At 40.2% G+C, this 25,063-nt stretch overlaps 1 protein-coding gene across 3 annotated transcripts in view; it reads right to left on the bottom strand.

Annotated features, from left to right (window-relative positions):
- ADGRL4 (adhesion G protein-coupled receptor L4) overlaps positions 1–15,206 on the bottom strand; it is a 75,824-nt gene extending 60,618 nt beyond the window's left edge. For 2 of the 3 annotated variants that reach the window (XM_076340459.1, XM_076340460.1), the window contains exons 1-2: positions 15,003–15,162; positions 13,350–13,499 (exon numbers count right to left, since the gene is read on the bottom strand). In XM_076340459.1, the coding sequence (XP_076196574.1) occupies positions 13,350–13,499; positions 15,003–15,024 (172 nt within the window). In that variant the 5' untranslated portion in view covers positions 15,025–15,162. Of the gene's footprint in view, positions 1–13,349; positions 13,500–15,002 lie in introns of all 3 variants that reach the window. The other variant, XM_076340461.1, reaches the window with a different exon arrangement.
- Between the last annotated feature and the right edge of the window lie 9,857 nt (positions 15,207–25,063).

The following is a 25,063-nucleotide window of genomic DNA, read 5'->3' on the forward strand; positions in this document are numbered from 1 at the left end:
AGTGAAAACCATGTCTGGCTCCAAGTACAAATCCTGAATGCTTGAGGATCTGATTTCAGACACTTAGCATGGTATGGAGCAGAGTCTGTCAATGACTGCCATGAGAGATGAAATGAATCAGCCTTTTGAAATATCTATCACTGCCAGTGGCCACTATTTTTTCATGTAAGTATCCCCAAAGAGACTACTAAGGGAACAAGGTTAAAAATTTCCAGGAGGAGTTTAGTTGTAGTAGTACCCAAGTAAATATAAATTTTGGTTTTGTACAATGCTATTACTTGCATGACATAAAACAGTAGTGTGTGGATGCTTTATTTTTTAAGGGAATGTTACATCTCATAAAATTCTTAGGACTAGCAAGGGAAAAATCCCTGGGTCTGAATCTCATTTGATGAAAACTGGTGTAGTTACTTTGAATTTAGAGAATGCCTTTCAAAGATGGTAAAAAGTCATTTCAATGGGTTTTATTATATTACAATTTTTTTTTTTGTCTTAAGAATTCAACACATATTTTCTGTGGAATATTTGCAGAGACTTTTCCTTCCACCAAAATTTGTACAGAAGTTAAACCCAAATTTCCCTAGAAAAGTTATGTTGAGTTTATTTCTGGCAGCGATCCGGCAGCATCTTTATGTCTGCACAGCATTGTGATTATCTCACAAATTCACAATACTTTAATTCTGGACCATACTATTTTCCATAGAGGCAATATCCTCAGTGCTACTCTAAATGCTCTGAATGTTAAGTGTCTGGCTCTGGCTGGATTCCCTACATTTTCTGTCCGTGAACACGTAGCACATGGCCCTTGATTACTACTTTTAAATTGATCTGTGTCTGCTATGAAAATATATTGCTTCATAAAAGTCTTTCAGAGTATCAGCTTCCAAATTAATGATTTTTCTCTCAAGCTCTGACTTTGAGAGCTTACAGTACAGGATCGTGCAGTCCAGCTACTTGAATCAAATTGAAATCCATCCATCTGCAATTCAGATCCAAATTCTTTCAGTGCTGTTGGCTCATCTCTAGGTAAAGAGCAGCTGTTGTCCTGTTAAAGTGACTGTAAATAATTCTAACTTCAAGCTTCAAGAGTGAAATTCACCCTGCTTCACTGGGGACCACTTAATCCCCAGGATGTTCCTTGGTTTGGTCTTCAGCTGCATAACTCTGCTGTAATCGATAGAGCTGTGCTGCTTTACACCAGGTGAAGATCTGGCCCTGGCAGAGTCAGTGCACAGAGGTGCAGTGCTGCACGCTAGCTCTGCAGCCAACAGGGCAGCATGCGCTTGCTGGGTACAGAGGGATGTGGGCTCATTATGCTGAGCCAGAACCCCTTACTTGTTATGCTAATTGTACAGGGCAATATACTCCAGGTGAAGAACTGAATAAGGCTAGTGTTTCTTTCTTGTGCTGTGACCATCTCTCATTTTTCATCCCCAATGAGTCTGTTTCTGTGCTTTTTGGGGGGTTACATGTGTTCTGTAACACAAACAGTACCACACCAGAGAAAGACTTGTTTACAGCAGAGATTCAATAAAGTGTCTAAAGGAAGAATTTTCCAAAGAAAAGAGATGGGCCCTAACCAAGAAAGAAGGTACTTGTTGTTAAAGCAACTATATCAGAATAGCAGATGAATCATGACATGATAGCACTATTTGAAAGGATGTTTTGAATGGAGCTGTCAGCAAGTATTTTAATAGCAAGTCTTCAATTTCTGCTTTATGGGGTTTTTAACCACCACGAAGAAACATAAGTAACAAGGAGGGATTTAGGAACTGTTTAGTGTTTGGCTGTTCAAAGAAAGAAAAAGAGCCCTCCACATGCATTGCAGCTAATGAAAATTGCCATTATGTTTTTTTTTCCTCCATTTGTGGATGTTAAACACTGTAATAATGCAACGTCCTTATGATTTTTTAAATCTTCTCAATAAGGAGGATATTATCTACTTATTTGATTACTGAATCTCCGACAGCAAGGAGCTGCTACCGCCAGCAGCTCCAGCTCATTCACATAGTTCCCCTCCCTAATTAAAGGGTCTTTGCAGTTAAAAATAAAGTAATAAATCAATCAAAAGCCCAAACTGCCAACAGATGATAGGGGAAAAAAAAAAATAAAAAGGCACTTCAGGGACAGATTTTCAATTGCTCAGCACCCACAACTGGGATTATTCTTTTGAAACAACTCAGTCCTCCTTTAGGCACCTAGGATAGAGCCAGACAGTTCAAAAGTGCTCAACAAATATTTCTTTGGAAAATCCACCCCTAGCTGTGGCTTTGTGTCCTACAGCCATTGTGGCTTGCAAGAGTCAATCGCAAGTCACCTCCCTGTTGGAGGAAAGTCATCAGCATCACCCCTTCTGCAGGAAACTGTAATAAAATACATTACTGTAGTCATCCGTGCTCTTGCCATTGCTTACTGTAACAAGAACAGAGGCAGCAGGTATATCAAGAGACTATTTTTAACACGCTGCCAGTGAAAGCAGCGATAGCCCTGCACTTGGATTTCTGCTGCAGCACTCATAACCAGATGTCCATATTGCAGCACAGACCTCTTACTAGTTTGAATATCAAGCTCAAACTTGAATCCTGCTGTCTGCATGGCATTCCTTGAGGGTAATGTGCTATTGTCAGGTTAAAAGTTTTCTGAATGTTCATCAGTCTAAGGCCAAAACCTGAGTAATAATTCAAGAGCACTTTACAGCTAATAAAAGCAGCAATAGCCTTCTCTGAGAGCAGAGAATACAGCCCAGAGGCCTGTTAGCACATACCTCCCCTCCAATAAGAAGCATTTGGTGGTATTAGCGTACTACCTGTTTATTCAAGAGGATGTACAAAAAGTTCAGTTAACAGTTCTTTTCTTTGCAGCCCACAGCTGTGTAAATATTATGCCAGCCTCTCCTCTAACATCCATCGGAGCCTCAGACCTCATGTGCAAAATGATACAAATGGAGCTCAACACTTCTGTAGCTCACCACTGTGTCCCGACACACCTAGGACTGAATATCTAGCTTCTCCTATGAGAGCAGTGATGCTGTATAATGCACCCCTGAAGCGACCTTATTTTCTAAAGACAGCTTTACTAAGAATTTCTAGATTTTAACCATGGAGCTGAGTATGATGCAAGCTTTGTGGAATCAAGTACCAAGATTTGCATGACAACCCTAAAAAAGCAGCCAAATCGCAGCTCTGCGTCATTTACAACTGCTACCCCGCATAGTTTCTATTTTGATTGGCACAGATGAAAAGCTGTGTTAAGTTTTAGAAACTTCTCCCCATCTCTGCTTTCAAGTCAATACACTTTTGAACACTATTTGCCTTTTCCATTTTCTCTGTGGTAGCTAAGGAGATGAAATTCTTTCTGTATGCACCAGATATCCCTTACACAATGGGACAGAAATATTGATATTTTTATATTGCACAGTCAGTCATATTTATGAATTGATGCATGCTTCGTCATAGCTCTAAATAATGAAATGTTTTGGATAGGTACAAAGGGCCCAAACCTGTTCACCTGAGTACCTCCAGCTTCCACAGATCTCCCTTCTGAACTTCTTACAGCCTGATTTTGAAAAGGTAGAGCTTCCTCAGGATCAATGCTACCCACCAAAATGATTTATTCAAGACAAAAAGTAAGGCAAAGCCTCCACTGTAATATGATTTTCCACCTACTCCTTTCCCATCACCACGAAGAACTAATGCAAGGCTCAGAGCTCCTATTTAGGCCCGCAGAGCTTAGCTGAACTTCTCTTTCAGTTCATGCCAACATCCTGAAGAATTTCTCTGGCAATTTTTTAGGGCCTCTGATGTTAAAGAGATCAGTGATGAAGACCTTCATGCGGTGCAGAGATCACTGCTGTAATAACTCCCCCTGCCCACGACGCTCCTGATGCAAGCTGTGAGCCAGGGCTGGGCTACCCTCAGCACATTTGAACTTTGGGGGTACCCAAAAACCATTGCAACATTAAGAGGGCAGTGAGGATCACTGGACTCTCTCCTAACCTGGGAGAGAATACGGGAAGATAGTGCAATGGTCATGGGAATGGACCTGCAGCACCTCTGCACGGGTGGGGCAGGAGAGAAGCAGTGGTCTCCTGGCGTAGGATGAATTCACCTTTTCTCTTAGTCTTCCTTTGGTAACTTTCTGGGAATGAAAACTGCAATACCTCAGCCTAATTTTGCATCCTTTAAAATCAAGATCCAGACACTTTGCCACAAATAAATATTAAAAATATAAACATGCAAGTCATCGCCTATGCTTATGTTTTCCCTCAATGTAACTTATGTAGATTGCTGCCTATGTGCATAGCTTTCATTGCAAATACAACGTAAAAGCCAATGCATATCCTGAAGAGCTATTTTTCTTTATTGCAACACCATTACATGAAGCCTACTAACATAAACAAAGATTGGACTCGGCTGTTTTTGAACAAATAACCATTTATTGTCAAGGCTTTTCAGGAGCTTTCATTTTCCTTTTCGAAAAACATGATCCTGTGCCAACCTAACAAATGTGTAACATTAAGTAATAAGCAAAATAACGGGCCACCCTGCCACACTAGTTTATAGACAACTTTAGACTGTCACAGTTGTACAAGTCTAAGCTAAGACAGAAACCCAGTTAAATAAAGCAGACATATTAAATCAAAACCCCACCAGCGGAGTCCCTTGGGGCATAGCTGCTGTTCCTAAATGCTACAACTGGTCTTTCAAGTGGGAGGATGTACGGGAATAACAGTCCAAGGGCAGAGCAGCCCATGTGCTGCTCTCTCCTCCCGGTCGCTGGAACAGCATGCGGGAGAGCACAACCAGAGAGCCTTTTCCCTGTATCATCTCCTGGAACAGCGGCAGAGAGCACAGGACAGAGCTGTCTCAGCCCTAAATGAGCAGCCGCGCTTGCGGTGGGCAGATCAAAGGAGAAGCCCCCACGCCTCTGCCGTGCAGACCTGCCTGCCTGCTCCATTCGCTGCGTGGCAGCAGGTGAAGCTCCGGCCCCTGGTGCTCGTTGAATGTTAATTCCACCAAAAGTCTCCATTTTGAACTTATCGTGAATCTCTTAAACTTAGCCTGAAGTAATCACACAACAACCTATCCATTAGACAATGAACAGAGATTATTCAGCTTCCTTGTACCACAGCGAAACAGCAGCTTCCTTCCTGCCAGTGATTGTGGTTGTGATTAACTGCGCGGTTCAAGGTGAAAGAAGAATGCAGTTCCAGGCATATATGGCTTCCTTTAACCTCAGCAAAACACAGTGCCAGATATTTCAATTAGTGTGTACCAAGGTCACAAAATCAATTTCTTATCGCCGAAAAACACACGTACTGTAAATTTCATTTTCAAGCCATAATCTCTAAATTAAATCTGTGTACCTAAAAAATATACAGTGCAAAATTGCAGTCCTTCAGCCCCCTCCCCCTCCTGCAGCTGAGCAGCATTTTCACAAACATCACCTGGCTTTGTGCTCTATATTTAGAGCACAATGTTTGGTTAGATTCTAATCTTCTTGGAGGACGTCATTATCTCTTTCTTTGGCAAATAGAGGCCCAAAGTGTCAATTACCTTCTTAAACTTTCATACACACAGGGCTGAGCGGGGTTTGATATTCTGTCTGCCAACAGCTCAGTCGGCAATTTTTCACAGTCATACACAGAAAAATTGTGCACCAGCAAATCATCCTAGATAAATTACACATTTCAAATGAGGTTACAGACAACTTCACCACTCCTGGCCAGTTTATTCTGGAAGAGGAAAACAAACAAACAAAATAAACCAATCCTAAAGAGAACGCTTTTCTACTATTGAACTCTATGACTTACTGAACAGAGACAAAAGTAAAATCAGTATGCCAGATTGGTGGAATACTATATGGAAATCAATGTAGCTGCACAGAAATGACATAATTGTCTCTTATGTGTGTAATTCCTTATGATACTTTCCTTGTTATGTGGGTAACACTGACTTCATAGCCCCAAAGGCAGCTGCAGAATCTGATAGCTGTAGCAGGCTCTACCGTGATGCAGGCCTAGGTACAGAAGGTGTCTCAAGGAAGTGGAATTTATGGAAGCAATTTCTTTCCAATAAATCCCAGTCTTTCCTTAACAAAAGCTAATTTCAACTCTACAACCACAGAATGAGTAAAACTGACAATTCTGAGATTGCTTTAAATTTTTTTCATGGAAAAGGTTGCTTTTTATTCACATATCCACTTATATATAGGTCCCTGTGTGCACATTTGTGTACATTTAGTATACATGTATGAGTATACATGTTCTGGAAATATCTTCCATCCTTTTACTTCAAACCAGCAAGTGAGAAGAATGTATTGTTACTGTTGGACCTTTTGGGACCACTTCAGATGCTGGAGATACAGGAAGTGAATCATATCTCTGGCAGACACAAAGTAAGCAGACGCTGAGATAATAAGTTTAAAGCTCCTTAAATTAATTTTCCCACATCCTCTAAACATGTAACATATTGATTGATTCTTAGGACCATAAAGAAGGATGAAAAGAGTATTTTCTCAAGCAAGGAAATTAGCATTATTTGGCAAGGGTTAAAACACATTTTGAATTAAACAAATAAGAAACCATCCATGCGCAGCTGATCAGCTTGAAAGTTTGGGTACATTTTTGAGAGAGACAACTAACTCTTTTCTACCACATCATCTACACACGTTTTTAAAACTCTTTTTAGATGCAAACAGGACCAATTTAAAAGAGAGACTGGATATGATTAAAGATGTAACAAGAGGAAGTTTTGTTTCTTCCTGGCCCATTCAAAAAATGCATTACTGTATTTTAGTCATGCTTAAAGTACCATTTCAAGAAAATGTAAACAAAAAGCATGGAAAAAAAATAGAGCTGCCTTTTTTTTCTTCTCCCCCCCCCCCCAAATCTGTGAATGTAATGAGTCTGTCATGGGCTTGGTCCAAAGCTTATTAAAGTCAGGGTCAATCTTGCAAGTTATTATAGTGGGCTGTATCTCTGGCCCAGGCAAACTGTGTTTTCTGGCAGTAGGAAGGAGAGCTAACCCTCTGAAGATTTCTCTCTCTCATTCAAGTGAGAAACTGGGAGATATTTTTTCATATGAGTGAGAAAACTGGATTTGGCACTTTGAATGCATAAAATGCTTCGAGTAAAAATTTTATGGACTCAGCCATTTACAGAGGTAAGACAATTGGAGTAAGACAGACTCCACTGTGTCTTATTCAGCAGGATTGTATTGTTACTTCGAACATATTGCACTGCTTTCCATCTGACTAATGTTCTCATGCATCACCAGGCACTGTTGTAACACACTCTCCCCTTTCAAATTCCCGATCTACTCTTAAAAGCTTCAACTAAAATATACTTTCAATAGTAGCTAGTTACAATAAACAATTTCAGTCATAAAAAGTAAAGTCAACTCTACAAAAACTGTTTTGACTAACAATGTTAGCCAAGGGTATGGCTATTTTCAGGAACATAAACATAACTCTGTCCTTTGCAACTGGAAGGCAACCACGCAACAGCTGGTTAGTCCCCAGCAGTCTACATACATCTCAGCCATCAAACCCTTCCCAAATTCACAGAGAAGTGTAACATCTTGCACATGAAAAGGCAAAAGTCATACATAAAGCCATAGGTCCCCAAATGGCCAGGAGCCTGCTATGTTAACCCATATATTAACATCCATGCCTTCCCAGGCAAGGGGACCATCACGCGCCGGAATATCAAATCCTCCCGGCTAATTTGTCCAGGCTTTTCAATTCCATGATCTGCCTACAGGTTTAATCCGGAATGTGGGATCAAGATATGTCAGCTGGGTAACATCACACAGCTCAGCAGTCAACCTCTGCACTTCAAGAAAAGGTGAAAACCATTCAGCTACATTATGGCCAATGAAGACATGGAAGGCAAGAGGAACCCTGAAGGCATGGGATTAATTAAATATAATACCTACATAGGCAACAAACAGGATGGTGCCTCCTAACACTTCCTGGGATCACCAAAAAGCCAGACACCTAAGCCTGGAGTAGGAATTCTGAATTTGAAGATGATTTCTGTCCTTTCACACAGCCCGCACACTGGTTTTATGACACTCCACCTTGAAACCATGAAAAAGATCCAACAGCATTTGAAGGCAAAGCAGCAGAGACTGGGAGACACAGGAGGAGAGGGGGAAAAGCAAAAAGGGTAAGGAAGAGTAAGAGATGAGCCCAGAGGCTATGAGGAGCGTGTCAAAAGGGCTGGGAATCCGTGGTCTGCTTTGGCCTCCTGCATAGCATATCCCAAGGTTTCCAAGCTGTCACCCACTGTGTTGAGCCCTGTTATTTGTGTTTGGCTAAGGCATATCTTTCTCCTGCTGTGCTATGCTAGAGCAGCTGCAATTTGCCTTTTTATAGCTTGTGGTAACTGATAGCAGTGAAATGAATTTAGGAAGTGTGTGGATTGGATCTTCCATATCAGTGATTTCAGACTATTTGGTAAACACAGAAGTGACATCCAGTGATGTATGCCTGCTGGTAACAAAAAAAAAAATTCTCCACTGGTGAACCAGCATTTGGATTAGATCGTTTTCTATTGAAGGACACTTCTGGATAGAATGAAATGATTATACACAGTGGTTTTACAGGGCCATGTTAATTTGAAAGGTAAAATTTCCCTTAAAACTATACACCTATCAGGTGCTGCAGAATGGCAACGGTGACACCAAAACAAATTCAGTGACTGCAATAACAGTCGGTGGGACACAGCAACATCACCTTAGAGCCAGGAGCTGATGTCTCAAAGCAACGCTCCTTTTTAGAGCTGGCAAAAGCCAGAGAGTTTGTCGTATGACCCTCGGTAAAACAAGAAAATATGTTTGTGTTCGGATATTGAGTAGGCTTTCAATTTGATTCAGCTGAGTTTACACAAATTGCCTTGTGTTCTAACAGGGATTATGTATTTTGATATAAAGTACCACTTTGCACTTATGTATATGGTTGGACTGAATGATCTTAAAGTCTTTTCCAACCTAACCGATTCTATGATTCTATGATACTATTTCTTGCCTCTGGAAAAAGATAAATCCTCCTGCACTGCACTTCAGAAAGAGAGTCAGTGTCTTGCTTCAGTACAAAGTTTCCCTGATAGCCTAAGTCCCTGCTCACTATTTCTGGAAGAGCTGTAACTATTTTACAAGTAAGACTGATTAATTTTGCAGTATAATTTGCAGGTGACATTTACAAGGAAATATTGTGTGGGGATATCTGGGAGGGATATTGTATTCAGACTTTTCCTGCTTGCCTGCCTACCCTCCTGGAACAAACAGCACTGCTTCATTTTCCTTCCGTATTTTACAAAGTTAAAGTAAACACTGTGATCACACTGTTTACTTTAATTTCCTGCAGTGTGCCAGCAAAGCAGCAAATTGGCAGTCAGCAATCAAGAAGCAGCCAGTATTGAAACAGCAGAGCTGCTTAGGAAAGCATCAATGATGCCAACTCATTTTCCCCTCTGTTTTAAAAATAAAATATTGGCTTCTATGAAGTTTTACTTCCACCTCAATCTTCTCTAAAGGATCTGAAATTTTGTTTGTTTTCTTTAATTTTCTTTTGGAAGAAAGCTGGGATTATGAGCAACACCTAATTTATATGGCCAACTCTTCTCATATAAAGAAATGGATTTACAAAAGTGGCAAATATATGCTATTTATCTGTAAAAAATCCATGGCATTTTTGCACAAGAGGAAGTTAACTTGTCTATAAATCAGTCTTATCTGGATATATTTTTATTTTTATGCCAAGAGCGTTAGCTGTGCTACTTCAATTAGGTGTATAATAATGTGAAGCTAAAGCCTCATGCATTACATTCAGAATACACATCTGGCCAAGAACGGAGTCCTAAAAGGCAAATAGTTATATTTTCAGAGGCCGTTTTCTCTCATCTTATACTACATAAAGCAAGGAATATAAATACAAAGAGAAGAAATAAGAAGAATGGGATAGTATTTTGTACCTCAGAGGTGTAAAGCTTGACAAGGTGACTCATTTATGGCTTTCTGGAAGATACTGTGCAGAAGGAATTTATTGCTATGTAAGTTATAATTCCAATATATAAAAGAGGCCAGATCCTACAATCAGTTATTCTCCTGACTATGTGCATTCCTGCACATATTCTTACTGAAGACAATGGGATTATGAAGAGGATTAGCTTTTTGGTAGACTGGCCAAAGTATGCCTTCGGAAAGTCCAAAACATGACCTAATTTAAAGTGGTTGAAATCTTGTGGGAAAGATTGTAAGAGGATAATTATTTTAAAAGCCATGACTTTGACACCAGGAAATTAAATTCATATCTATATGTCTTTATCTATACACAGCAAATCCAATAATCTTGAGCTCTCTGCAGACACTTAGCCAGCTGGCAAAGGGAGCAAAGTAAAAACTAACAAACTCCATTCCTAAGGTATGCTGACATCAGTGATTCATGATTCATCAATAATGGTGCTAGGAAATAAATGTAACAGGGCATTATTGCCTTTTGCAGCACAGTAAACTCAAGGGAAAATGTCTACGTGTATCACATCGAAAAGAGCTAGCAAAGAAATAACTTTTACAAGTATTTAAGAGGTGCTACAAGTAAGTGAAAGTAGAGAAACAAATGTAAACCTTTTAAATACAGTGAGAATGTACCTGTAAATAAAAAGGGACAGTTTTCCAGCTATAGAAGCTTAAGAGGGCTAACCTGGAAACTACCATTTTTTGTTGTTCAACATTTTTACATGTTTTTTGAATTGCTTGTTCCAGAATAAACTCTCAAAACAAACACTGTTCTGGTTTAAGTGTCTACCAGGATAAGCACAATGAAGAAGTTGGTTCTACGCTATGCGAAATTATTAATGTTGTTGACAGTAATTACAACTCTCACAACCTATCTAAATAACTAAAAGGGCAAATATGTAAACACAACATAACATATATACTCTTTAGAAAATGCCTGTATTAGCACATAATTGATGATCTCCTTGAAGGTGCCTGGACTATCATTGTAAAAGCCTAAGATTATTAACTGAAGAAAAATGGGTAGCTCTCTCTAGAACAGCAGATACACCTGCTGCTTTCGTCACACAAAACAGCAAGATCTAATACATCATTAAACAAATGAGGCTTTGCTTTACGTTTTCGTAGCTTTAAAGTATTTATGATAGGGTTTAGCTTATATTTCTAACATTTCTAATCCTTTTTAGAGCCTACGCAATTAAAATTCAGGTTACTTGTTTATGCTATTAGAGGACTACTGCACAGTATTAATAATGCACCGTGTAACGTGCTGCCCTAGAGAGATGTCTCTCTTTCAGGGGCAACAACCACATAGTTCTGATACAAGCTTCGCTGCTTAGCTGGAGGGTAAGTGACTTTGGTGGTTGTTGAGGTATTTTACCAGAGAAAATGTTGGTCTCCTGACATGAAGCTTGCTTCAAAACATTGCCACTTAACTGCAAAGCACCACAAATACATCTAGTAGCTGGTTTGCCTGGGCTGAGATTGGAAATTTTATTTTAAAGATTGAGTTTCCAAACACTTAGTATAATTCTTAATAAACAATTAATTGATTCACAAGACTTGTGAATGTATATTTCACTGTACTGAATTTTCTTTAAATGATCAATAAATGTTTTTATGAATTTTGTATGTATAACTCCTTAAGAAAACACAGGCAAAAAAGAAAGCAAGAAAAAGATACTGTATGAAAAAAAAAGAACATGGAAGGTAAGATAAATCCATCCTCACACAAATGGATTTAATAACGCCATAATGGGTACATATATAATGGACGGATTTAAGAACATCAGTAATGTCAGTGAACAACAGGTATCTTTACCGTAAATTGAACTGATGATTCATAATCACAACTTTCTAGAAAAATACAGACAATGTAGTGGATACCAGATCATGGTACATAAGTAAATGCTGGTTTGATTTGTTCCAGGTAGTACTGCTGAAAATTGACTCGGTTTTCTTCTTTCTCTGCATTATTCACAAGCGTAGGCCCTTGACTCTGCAAACATAATGTGCACTTAACTTTCAAATCAACCAGCTTACTCACGGTAGTAAAATTGAATTAGTGCAAATACAATACTAGTGTGGTGAAGGCCATTCCTTCTTATTTTCATTTGACCAGCTCAATAGACAAATAATGATTGACCTATATTTTGGGCAAAGTTAGCATTAAATTCAAGAAATATGTTTAACGACTACATGACATGTGATGCAAAGAAGAGGCTGAGAGAACAGTGTTTGTTCAGGCTTAAGAGAAGGCAAAGGGGAAACCATATTGCTGTCTACAGCTACCGAATGGGGGGTCACGGGGGTTTATAGAGGAGATGACGCTAAGCTATTATTAGAAATGTACAGCGGTAAGTGCACATGAGAGGCAAAAGTTGCAAGCTGCAACAAGAGAAATTGCAACTAGATATGAGAAAAAAGTTTTCAAAATTATGGTAGTCGGACACTGGAACAGGGGCCCAGAGAGATGTGCAATTTTCATCCTTGGAGATACTCAAAACTCAGCTGGACAAGGCCCTGAGCAATATTCTCAAAGTTGGACCTGCTCAAAGTAGGGAGCTGGACCAGATGACCTCCAGAGGTCTCTTCCAAACTAAATTCTTCTACAATTTTTGTTATTCCTTATTATTTATTATTTTAGCCAGCTATATTTCTCTCTAAGCATTCCCAGCTTATAAAAGGTTAGGCAGCTTTCTTTGGAAAAAGGTCTTTGCATTCTAAAACAAGAATACTTCCAAGTACACCATGGCAAATGAGCTATAAAAATCCAAACTAAAGGTGGGCCGCTTACCTGTGCTCATACCAAAGCAAAGTGCCTCTGTTACTGCTAAATTTCCCAAGATGCATGAAACACAAAACCTGACCAAATGGATGGTTAATATTCATAACTACTTCTCTGGACACTGAAAACTGACAAGATTCATATGGATTTCAGCCTGCCTGCAGCTGGGAATAGCTATATCTAACAGTGGAAATAAGGACTAGAGCTATTCATAGCGGAGGACAACTCAAAAATGAAAGCAGGGAAAATATCCTTTTCTTTGGATGGAAGATAGAGGCATCCATAGGCAGACCCCTCTGTAGGATTCCTGGTATATTTCCCTTGCAAGCAGCTGTAGTGGAAAAATTAATATTGGCCTCACATGTGGGCATGTCTCATAAGTAAGTTGTAGAATTTCTCAGAAACTGCTAAAGTTTTTGGCTTTGAGAACATATTCCTGTAAGGTGTTGTGACATAAAGTTTAATCCTTGAGCTAATGGGCTCTTGAGTAAGTTTTTCAAGCAAGCACATAACAGAAATGCATGTAGGTAAAATCTGTTTACCGTAACAGAACGTTATGCCGTTTCCCGTATATCCTTGGGAGCAATAGCAGCCTGTTGTCCCACCCTGAACTTGACACCTGGCGTCTTTGTGGCATGTCATGTTGCAGCTTGCAGAAGTGCAGCCATAGTCCAGCAGACTGGAAATCAGAACTGGAACAAAGGAAAAACAGACTTGTTTCTTCATCTCAAAACTTCATCCCGAGCTCTAAAACCAGATCTGAGCAAAAAGCATCCACAAAATTGGTATATTCCAGTAAACTTAACTTCATCACAGATTCAGCTATATTGCAGGATGGGTCAAGGTCCATCAACTACAGGGACTTCTTTGATAAAACTACCCAGGGACTAGAAAGAGCAGACACTGTAGATTAAGAACTTGTATATGTGCTCAACTAGTATAAAATTGGTAAACAATGTAGAAGTTACTCAGTGATCTGGGGAAAACATTTGAAAGGCTTTCAAAGCTCTCTAGTACTTTCCAGTAAAGCACAGACACTTATTTGCACTCTGAATTATGTATTGAGTGTAATCTAAACTGCCCTACACAGATCAAGTGAAAAATACCAGAGGGTTCCCCTGATCAGAGTTTTTATTTTTAAAAGCACTTCCATACTTGTGTAGCTAACACATATGCACGGTCTGAGAGATTAAAATGACATGTCACAGTATTTACAGCATTATGACACCAGGGTTTAAAAACTTATCCAAATTATTTGAAGTTAATATCTTAAAATACCGTTTCCATGTTATGAAAGTATTGTCTTCTTTTTTCCATCCACTGAATGATTCCTAAATGGTATAACTACTTTCCCATTGTATGTATGCATATGGTTTTCAACACAAAGACAAAAGGAATCTCTCCCTTTGAGAAAACTAACAGCTCACTGAATAATTATACACACCCTGTAATAAGTTAGAAATGAGGTGGTTAACTCGGAAGGGAAAGTAAGTTTTTTACTTTGTACTTTATAAATTATTAGCAGGACATAACAAAAGTTGTAGAACACATAAGACCCTTTTGGAAACTGTCTTCCCCTGCAGTTCTGCTTTTCCCTACCCAAATATTATTCTGGATATTTTCTAGCTCAGGTTTACAGTTACAGGTTTCATTGCTTCAGGAAATCTCACTGAGACATTGTTTCCTTGGACAAATTAAAATTTCATTAAAATTTCAAAAGACTAAAAATTACACACACTTTTTAACAATTATATATAATCCAAAACAATTTAGGTATCAAGTTTCATCTTTTCCTTCTGTTTTTGAGAGAGGAGACCATCTTCTAGAGCTTACAGCAGAAACCTGATTCTGTTGTCATTTTACTGTTCATAAAATGTGAAATCTAAAAATCTCCCATGCAGATGGAGAGAGAGCAAAAAAAAACCAAACCCAAACCCACGGAAACCCACATTGTTTCTGTTTTTTACAGAACAAAACCCACAGTGAGATAAAGACAGGCATTTGTGGGATTTGGTTTCGGGATGATCCTAGCCATGCAATTACCGAATCCAGTAGCAGCACTGATCAAAGCTGCGGGGACTTTCAGTCCCACGTACCCAGCAGCTTTCCACCATCTCCACACACTCATTTCTCCTTGTCAGACCCCACTCCCTTCCCACCTGCCACTCAGTCCCAGGGAAGGAGATTTCACCTACCTAGGAATGGAAGCAGTTTCATTGGTGATGCTGTTGCTGTGTGGTGCCTGGTGCAGAGCCCCTGTGTCACAGAAAAAACCTCCCTGCCTTAAAATGTATGACCATGTGCAAAATACGCACACATGCCTATCAGGAAAGCGACGTCCTGGTGCAGGCGTAGCCCTGACACTGCCCTTTGTCCCGAGCTTCACGTTTCCAAAAGCTCCTGAGACTCACAGGCAGGACAAGAGGGGCTGGGGACCTGGTCTTCTGGCAAGTAGGGAATAAATGAGAAGGGAATAAATGAGAAAGCAAAAGAGAAGCAGGAGCCTGGGTCTTGCAGGGGGTGTCAGAGAAGATGCAGGGGTGAGTGGGTTAGAGAAGCATGGGTTAAAGGAGCTGCTCGGGAGAGTGCCTGGGACAGGGGGAGGATGAAGATCCAAGGGGTGAGCCGCAGCCCGCTGGCAGAAGGAGTGAAGGAGCAACAGAAGGATGGTGGAGCAGATCAGGGAGGGTGAGGAAGAGGTGGAGGAGATTAGTAACTAGCTCAGGGTTTACGAGCTCGGAGGTTAACGGTCTACATGCTTCCTTCCACCTTTTCCTGGTGAGCTGAGTATACGTGAGCCCCAAGACCCATTTTTTTTGGAGACAATCTTGGCTGACTGCAATCGTTCTTTCCACTGCTTTCTTCGGTTTTGAGATAGATCCTTACCGCAGCCAAGCAATGTTGCTTTAAGGGTAATGGCCTGTGAGGAGGTACAGGAAATCCACTGAACTCTGCTTTGTGAGGAAAACAAAGACGTATAGGCAGGGAGGAAAGAGGCAGGAAGGCAATTGTATGGCCGGGAATCTCAGGAGCCAAAGGAGCCGAAGTTTCTATGGGTTTGTGGGACCGTAACAGGGTGTTGTGCAGTAGGACATATTCAATATAGCCAGTTTGCTAAAGTGTTTGGCATGTCTTTGGGTTAAACATGAGAGCAGTTGTATTCTTGTTACAGCATCCGAATTGACGAGACTTCAGCATGTACTTATATTATACATGGACATGGCAATATTGTCTCTAATCTTGTTACGGATGATGCACATACCATCATTTCCCAGCTTCCTGGAGATGTGACTCACGTATTGAAACATTATAAAACTGAGGCATTGATGTATGCCTGTCTTTATAGATGGAAGCAGAGGGACATGCACAAACAGGCATGCTGCTGGAAAAGTGGAGAATATCTCTAAACTAAATAAAATGGACACGAGGCTGTGGAATGTCACTGTGACAAAATATCTCCTGTCTGACTAGAAAGTTTTGAAGCTGGGATTTTGGTAGGGAACTGACGGGAAGGCATCAGCTTGCTCTTAGAGATTATCTGTGGATGTCAAAACATTTTTTCTAACCTTGTTAAGAACTATTTCCTCACCATCATTTTCTAGCTTCACGATCGCTGCTGGCTGGAGTTCAACGGGTTAAACTCTACTCAGGCCAGGGAGGTGTGAGACATGTAGACATAGCACGTAGGTGTCTGGTTGGCACAAAATACTTCTGTAGCACCTTGGCAAGGAGAGAGGAAGCTCCAGTAACCGGATGTTAATTTTCGATGAACCAGAGAATAATGAACAAAGGGTCCAGGTGTAGGAAGACTGTTTTTCTCCTGTTTGATTTTGTGAGGGGGGGGGAGGACTTAAAGGGGAAGAGAGGAAGGGACTAGGAGTTAGTTTGTTTTAAGTTTTCCCGTAATCGAATGCACAGAGACATAGAGGAACAGAAAGTCAGATGAACTGAGGGGAGCTTTGATCTGCACATCCTGTCCTTCGTGCTGACATGCGCTGTATTGTAAGCTTGGCTTGTCTGAACGAACTTACAGATCCTGCTGCTGAATTTCAGCTGACTACTAAGGGCTTGGTTTGGAAAGCCTATAATGCAGAAATTATATCTTATTGCCCGGTGCCTTTTTACTCCCCAAAATCAAGCTAAGAGATGTTTTAGTAGTAAGTGAGTGGAGTCACAACATAAAATTCAGGTCTTAAGAGCTGGAAACATATTTTTGAAAAGTCAGAGATGTACATTTCAACTTTGTCTAGACATCAGCTTTCTGCAACGAGTGTTTGGATAGACTGGTTGGAGAGCAATTTCATGAATAAAGAATAAAGATAGTAAATTTATAGTAAAAACTTTAATTCCTTTTCTGATTCAAGGCCTAAGAACACAGGAGAAATTGTGGATAACTCAGAAAAAAACCCATAATCTCACTATAAGAAGACAAATGCCTCCTTTCCTTTTTGGTAGAAAAGCACATGATAACTTGCTTTTTAGTAGTCAATGGTTCAAACCTATCAAGGGGACTATGCCAATCAGATCAGGATACTTTCGATCCAGAATAGTGTAGCTGAACTACTCCACTCACAGGTATAGCGGACAGCATCGAAGGCGGTGCATAGGTCTAATTGGCAAGTGGTTTACATTGTGACAGGCAATGGGTGAGGAGGGAGCACATAAAGAAGAAAGATGTGGAAGAACAGAGCAAGGACAGAAGAAGGGAGGTTAGGTCAAGAGGAACTCTGGGTGATAAAAGGAGCTTCGATCAGATTTAGAAGGCAATAGGGAGACAGTGAAGAAGAGGGATTTAGGAATATCTTAATGAGATCTCAATACTGGGAGCAGTGGATTACTTTTGCATTAGACTACTTTAAAAACTGGCTAATGTGAGTGTCAGTTAGAGGCTGAAGACAGCCAGATCGCAGTAGGCATGGATGTGGAGAAGGGTGGACTTGCAAAGATTTTATGGGGAGAATGAAGAGGAAAGGGGAGATTTCTGAGACATTTTGGAGATTAAACCAGGAGGATTTATTGATAATATCTATTGGCATATAGGGATAAGGAGTTAGACAAGTGGAGATGAGCAGGTGAACACATGAGAAAGAAGACACTTTCAAATTTGTGCTGTCAAAATTTTCAAAATATGCTGAGAAAAAAGTATTGAGGTGTCATAAAATTGAAGTATTGATGGGTGCCTGTCTTTATAGGCAGGGATGAGGGGCATGCACAAACATGCATATTCCTGGAAGACTGGAGAATATGTCTGAACTAAATAAAAAGAGTACAAGAACGTGGAATATCAGTACTGCAGAATCCATCCCTGCTTGCCTCCAAATAAAGAAGCATTAAAAATAAATAGTTTGTGGAAACACTCCAAAAGACCACCTTTCCATTCTTACACATGGGAAGCAAAACCCCAATTCTATACTTAAATGTGTTGTTCATTTTATAAATGGGCTCATTTATCTTTGCAAGACTGAGTTAGGAGAGCATAAGTAAATGAATATACACAGGTTAACATGCTTGACTTCAAACCACGCATTTTTGGTTACTGATCACTGTGATTACAATATCTTATGTGTGACTGTAGAATTCTCAAGTTGGGTTTTTTGCTGGTGAACTGATAGGAAGACATCAGCCTGCTCTTAGAAATTACTGGTTATTTTCCAAGCTTGGCATCGTGAAAAAATGCATTTATTCACAGTGGTTTTAAAGGTAATTGGGATGCTGATTGTACAGACAATGCTATGAAACTAACACCCACAGCTGATGAGGGAGGGAAGTTAACACTTCCAAGAGCTCAGTCTTTGGTAGCTTTCAAAAGATAAATATAGATAAATATAGAGCAACTGCTTTCATTCCAGAAACTGCCTATAGTACCAACAAAGGAGCAAAAACTGAACAGAGCTAGTATTAGGTGTTTTTCCTTTAAATTAACATAAGTATGATCTACAGTATTAAAGATATTTATTCATTTGGTGTGATATATACCAAAGAGTCTCATCACATTTGCAGTTTTATATTACAGTGAGGAAAAACAAGTGTGGTATATCAGGATATATATTTCTTTCTCAAATTACAAGTTAAATATGCCAGTAGATACTTAGCAAGAGCCAAAAGATGTCGTCTGATGGGCATCTTACACATGTATCTGCCATAGGTTGCGGACCCCACTTTCAGGCCACTGTGGATCATCCTGAGAGGGGATGGTGAGAGTGTGTATCAGACTGAGTGATCCTGAATGCTCCAGGTAGGGTTCACATATCTTTAGCCTCCTTGCTGTTGAGTTCCACATATATTCAGCACCCTCAGACTCTGGTATCTAACCCATCAACAGTGTGCTCCAATATAATCCACTCTGCATGTGCAGAACAGCCACATGCACGTGCATGCACACACACATTTATCTCTATCACATAAGCACATAAATATATCTATTACTGAATTGGGCTGATAAATATTTAATGCCAATAATTAAAAAAGGATCATGATCTTTCCTTTCAGCCTTTGCATTTTTTGACAAATGACTGTTCACTTGAATCACCAAGTTTGCTGCCAAAAGGAAAATGGGATGTAAAACAGACTGAGGATGCACAAATGCCTTGGATAAAGATTTTTCTCTGATGCTTGCTGTTTTTTTTAAATATCAAATTAATTTATTGGTTTCAAACCAAATCCTATCACTTCAAGAATTTGGATGGTCTTTATACTACTTCAGAAATGTTTCATTTATCCTAGTCACTAGAGCAATTATAGTTTTTTTTTCTAGTCAATAAAATCTGGATACAATTGAAAATGTACTTAAATGTCAGATCAAAATAATGAATTTCCATGGTTGGTTAAAACTATTTTCAAATAAAAAAATCCAGGGAAAACATTTTCCGAACACCGACTACTCTATCATAGAGCAGCCTACCTCAGAGGACTCTATCCCAAAAGTAGTGTTAGCATCTGTTTTATAACGGCCTCACCTTCTTGTCTGAGTGCCTCACGAATCCTTATTGTTTTATGTGCAAACATCATATTCCATCTGAGCATACAGGGCTGAATATATCTCTTGGGATGATGTAACTCTAGGCAATTCTGAAGCAATAAACACACAAACACACATAAACTTATGCAGGCACACATCCTACTAAATCTGCGTAGCTATGTCCATCTGAAAGAAATTGCACATTTCAGTGTTCAGAGCCAGTTTCTTTCTGCTCTTTGCTTTACCTTGGATGAAGTCATGAAATGAGGGAATTTAAAGTGAATGCAATGTTTCTGAAAGCCAGATTAACTACCCTGAAATTGGGCTCTGTTTCCGCATCTGCTATAATACAGAAGAGATGTACGGACTGAGTATAAAGATCCTCACAGCTAAAAGGGATAAAGTAATTCAGTTTCCATGTCTGTTTATGTTCTTCTGGGACTGGTCATGCTATGGTAGTGCTAATGATAGTCACGTCTCTGCAGGAGGAATAGAGTGAACCCCATGAATAATTACACCAATGAAATGCCAGATTACCAGTTGCTTTTAATCCACACTCATTTTATGCCAGAGCATTAGATGTGAAGGGCTTTTACAGTGCAGTGCTAATATGTTAACTACCAGATAACCAGACTAGCTCCTAGAAGAGCACAATTATGTCTTCTTTCTTCTTCTTACACGGGACAAGAGTTCTGACACTTCTTGTTCGTCTATCATACAGTCTTAGACTTGAAGTAGTGGCAGTCACTGTCCTAACCTGTCCAGGTTTTTACCCTCACAACGTTCCAGTCAATATTCCAGCAGGCCAATATCCCACAAAGCCAACCTGGATTTTTTCTCCTCAGGTAACAGGCTGAAAAATGGTTAAATTATGACATAGGTTTGGATCCTTATTGAATTGACTTCCATGTCTGTTGAGGAATGACTAGATCCTAAGTGAGGATCTTGGGATTTGATCCTACACTTCCCAGGAACCTCCAGCTGCTGTGGGTTTGTATCTTGCAGAGATGCAGGCCCAAAGGGAGCAGAGGAGGAGGTGTGACCAGCTAGATGTGGCCACAGGGGTGGAGAAGACTGTAGTTAGATGAGGTATACACAATGCTGGAATAGAAGATGCTCTTTTCCATCCTCTCAGTCCCTCACAGTTACAAATGTCCTGGTTAACTGCTCCTAGAAGGGCCGGCTCTCTGCTACTTTTGTGCTCTGCCCCCCTTCTCACTGTCCTGTCATGGCCAGAGCCCTCTTCCCCCTGCCCCCATTCCTTCCTCACCACCTCCCACCAGCTGCATCCCTCCCTCCTTTCTCCCAGTGACTCCTCAGGAATTTGTGCACTTCCTATCCGAGAACTCTTGCAGAAGGAAAAATGCTTGAGGGAACAAGCAGGGAACAAAATAATACTTGGCAAAATAATACTCAGAAGAGGAAAGTATTGGACGATTGTTTAGGACTTAGAGTGGAAAGTTCATCCTATGAACTGCCAAGAGTCCTATAAGTCAAAACACCTGCATTAAAAACAATTGTGTCATCATTGACTTTTTGCATTATCCCTTCCTAGGCAGAAGGTTCTCTGTGATGCATGGGCCAAGAAACCAATTATTCTGCAATAGTCTTTCTCTGTGATATCACCTCCTTCATTCAAGGTTTCAGGAACATGGTAGTTCACCGGGAAGTTGTAAAGTTTGGAGAAAAGTTGGCAGTAGCCCACAGAGCACAAGTGAAGTCCCTCCACTCAGTGACAGCATGGACAATGCTCTGACAGAGAGAAGAGCAGAAGGAACAGGAGGGACAGGTCCTCAGGCGTCCCCGCTATTACCTAATTGATTTTCTAGCATCCCACTCACTTGGCAAGCCACATCGTTCATGTGGACTGACTCCAGAAAGAGCTTCCTCTGGACCCCAGTACTACACAGCTGAGAGTTCGTAGCAGCTACAGAAAAGTTCAGGCTTTGTTGCTGCCTGGAACAGTGACTTAGAGCCGTATTCTTACTCACTTCTTCATGCTAGAGGCTCATGTTCCTGTGGTGTTAGGGCACTGATGGCTGAGCTCTGGCAAATCCTGCTGAAGCAGTTTAAAATTAAAGCCTGTAGTATGCTGGTTTGACCCTCTGCTAGAGACCACCACCAAAACAATTTATCTCAGTTGCTTCAATGAAAAGCTTAACATCTTAATTTAAATCTAATTACTCACTGCTAAACCTTTCTGTTTGTTCTCTAATGATAACTGCTGGATTGTGACATGTCTTGAAGAAACTCAAAATATGCCCATCACAGAGTTGCATATTATTTTGTATGATGCTGATGCTCTTTTGACTCTGAAAGTAAACTGTTTGTTTAACTTGCATCCTTCAGACTGCTTTTCACATATGTCTGCCCTTTCCTCTGGAGTTGTTTATTTTGACTATGTCCTTTCAGAGTTGCCTTTTGGCTTAAAATGGTGTAATTCCATCCCTGAGATGAGAAATTAATTACAAATAAATAAATCTAGTATTTTTTTCCCCAGCTTGGACTCCTGCACAGATGTCTAGAGGTCACTATTTCTATCTTACATTTGCCCTGCTTACAGCTGAAGGAGGGCTGAAGAGATCCTTCTGATCTGGACTCACCCTTCCCCAGGAGTGGACTGTGGCCTTTTTTCCTTCCTCACTGCCTCTGGACAGTACTTCCATCCTAACCCAGAGAGGTTAGAGCTAATTCATGCCCCATCAATACATAAAAGTAGTTCAAATGATTTCTTCCAACGTTCATTATCCTGTACTTGTCTGCATTGAACTTCATCTGGTATCTTGGTATTCAGTCACTCAGGTTTTATTAGCTCCTCCTGAAATTCCTTACTTTGCTCCTTGGTTTATATTAACTTAAATAATTGTGTATTGTCAGCAAATTTCAGCACCTTGTTATTCATCCCATTTCCCATATCATTAAATATGAGTGGTGAGCAAATAGTGGAGGAAATTATTCATGAATATTCATTTGAAGTTAAAAGCAAATTCCATTTTGACAGCATTTGTGACTAGTCCTTGTTCACTTTCTGCAAACAGTTGAGCGCTAAAGATTTACTGGTGCAAAGCATGCAGGAAATTCACATTTTACTCCCACATACAAATAATCCCTCCAAACAAAATTTAACCTGCATGTTTCTAGGCAAATCTCACATTTCAGGGATAGAGGGGCTATCTCTAGAGAGGGGACAGAGTCCCAGAAGCTAAGAGTATGTTTTGGAAGACCTCTCCCTTTCTAATGCAGAGACAATCTGACACAAGACAAGTAAGAAGAGAACTGCATTTCTGACACGTCCCGTTCTCCATCTGTATCAGCGCCCATCCAATGCCAAGCAAAGACCTGCAGTCCTGACCAGCCCTCCGTTGCCATCTGCACTGGCTCCTGACCAATCCCATATTTCCAACTGTTTTGGCTTATGGATTGGCTGTTCCATGCGTCCTGGCATTCTGGTTCAGTCCCATCTGGTAGGGGATTGTGGACTCCCAGAAGGCTTGGTTGCACAGGTGCTACCTGGTACTGGTCAACTGAGCCATTCGCAGCTCCTGCTAACAGGCTGCTGGCCACCACATCTCTGCTCTCCTCTGCAGCTACACACCCAGACAAAGCCCCAGGCAGGCAACCGGTCCTAGAGGGCCCCTGCCGATCTTGGCCATTTCAAGAAGTAAGTCTCCCTCACCCTGCACTGCTTACATGAGGCACAGCTTCTTTTTAAACGTGGCCCCATGTATTTCTAAAACAGCGTCATAAGATATGTCATAAATCAAGATCATAAAAGAATGAGATATTTTATAATAGCAGTTAAGAACCGGTCCAGTCTATTACCACTTCTGTTATGCGTTGCACAGCAGCGCTAACCTAGATCAAGGTTATCTTTGAAATCCACGCAGATGCTGGAAAGGGAAAACAGAGAAGCAAAGCCTGTGAATAAGGCAGGGAATTTGCAATACTGTGACACAATGCATGAGAAACATTGCTATAGCAGAGAGATTAAATTGATTTGACTTCCGTATGCCAAGAAGAGGTTGAACAGAGGTAGCTGGTGAGCAGTTTAATTTGATTTCCCCCATCCTTTATTCCTTGTTATTTTTAAGTAGCATTGATACTGTGTTAAGTGCGCACAGAAGGACAAGAAGCCTCTTCAGTCGCTTCAGTAAATTCAAATCTATGCTCCACATTACGCTCTGGGTGAACACAATGTCAAAGTTCTCACACGCACACTCACAGAGGACCATTTGTCCTGTTGGATGATTAGCCTAAATTGTTTTAAGATCTGTTCTGCACATTAGTATAATGACAAAAACAGAATGGAATACAGTCTGCAATGTTCAAAAAGCAGGAAGAAATATGTATTTGCCTCTGTTATATATAGTTCACTATGTGAACGCCCAGGTATGGCAGGCAGTTCCTGAATAAATTCCTACCTGCAAACTAAAGCTAGTGGAAATTTTGTTTATGCATGGCTATAGGACTTGTTCTTTAAAAGAACTGAAATAAATGAGTCTAGTCATGTACTGCTTCAACTGGTACACTGAAGTCTTCACTTACTAATTCAGATTTTTCAGACTAACTATTTTAAGTATTTTCAAAATACACTGCTGCTATATGTATGTGGCATAGTCAGTGCTGATTGTACCCCATGACACAGCTTTTTTCCTAAGGTTGCAGGAAAGGAGACGTGCAGATGCTCATATGCAACTTCCTTCACACAAATGCCTGTATTTAAAGTAAAAGGAAATTAAAATGAGGTTCCATTGTTTAGATGAGAAAGTGCAAAGGTTCATGACTAAATTAATGTAATTCTGATTTTGACCTTTAGACAAAGCATTTAAGAGCTTTCCAATAATGACATCATATTCACTTGGTGCCTATGCCTTAGTTTGCATTATTTTAACTACTTAAGGAATAAAACAGCTATAGATTTATAGTATACGCATGATATACTATATATGTTATAACCCTAACACTCATCACAGTTGCTTTAATTCGAATGAGGATATGCTGGACTTCAGCTCACTAGTCCCTTCCCTACAGCCTTACAGCCACGATCCTAGAAACCTCTGGGCACACAAATGGATATGTGTGAGAAGTTCCAGTGTGTTTCAGGGAACTACAGGGATGTGGAAGATGCACATGTACATTTGTTATTCTATATTTCACATTGTTTGCCAATCTCCATTCTTTAAAATTCTCCCCTAGGTATCTTGAATTATCTTTTATTTCAGTATTTTCAAAGCCTCCCTATCAAGAAGAGGGTTTCCTTGGAGATTTTGAGAAGATTTTGAGCTCACTGAAGTCAAG

The sequence above is a fragment of the Aptenodytes patagonicus genome, chromosome 5 (genome assembly GCF_965638725.1).
Source record: "Aptenodytes patagonicus chromosome 5, bAptPat1.pri.cur, whole genome shotgun sequence".
NCBI lineage: Eukaryota > Metazoa > Chordata > Aves > Sphenisciformes > Spheniscidae > Aptenodytes > Aptenodytes patagonicus.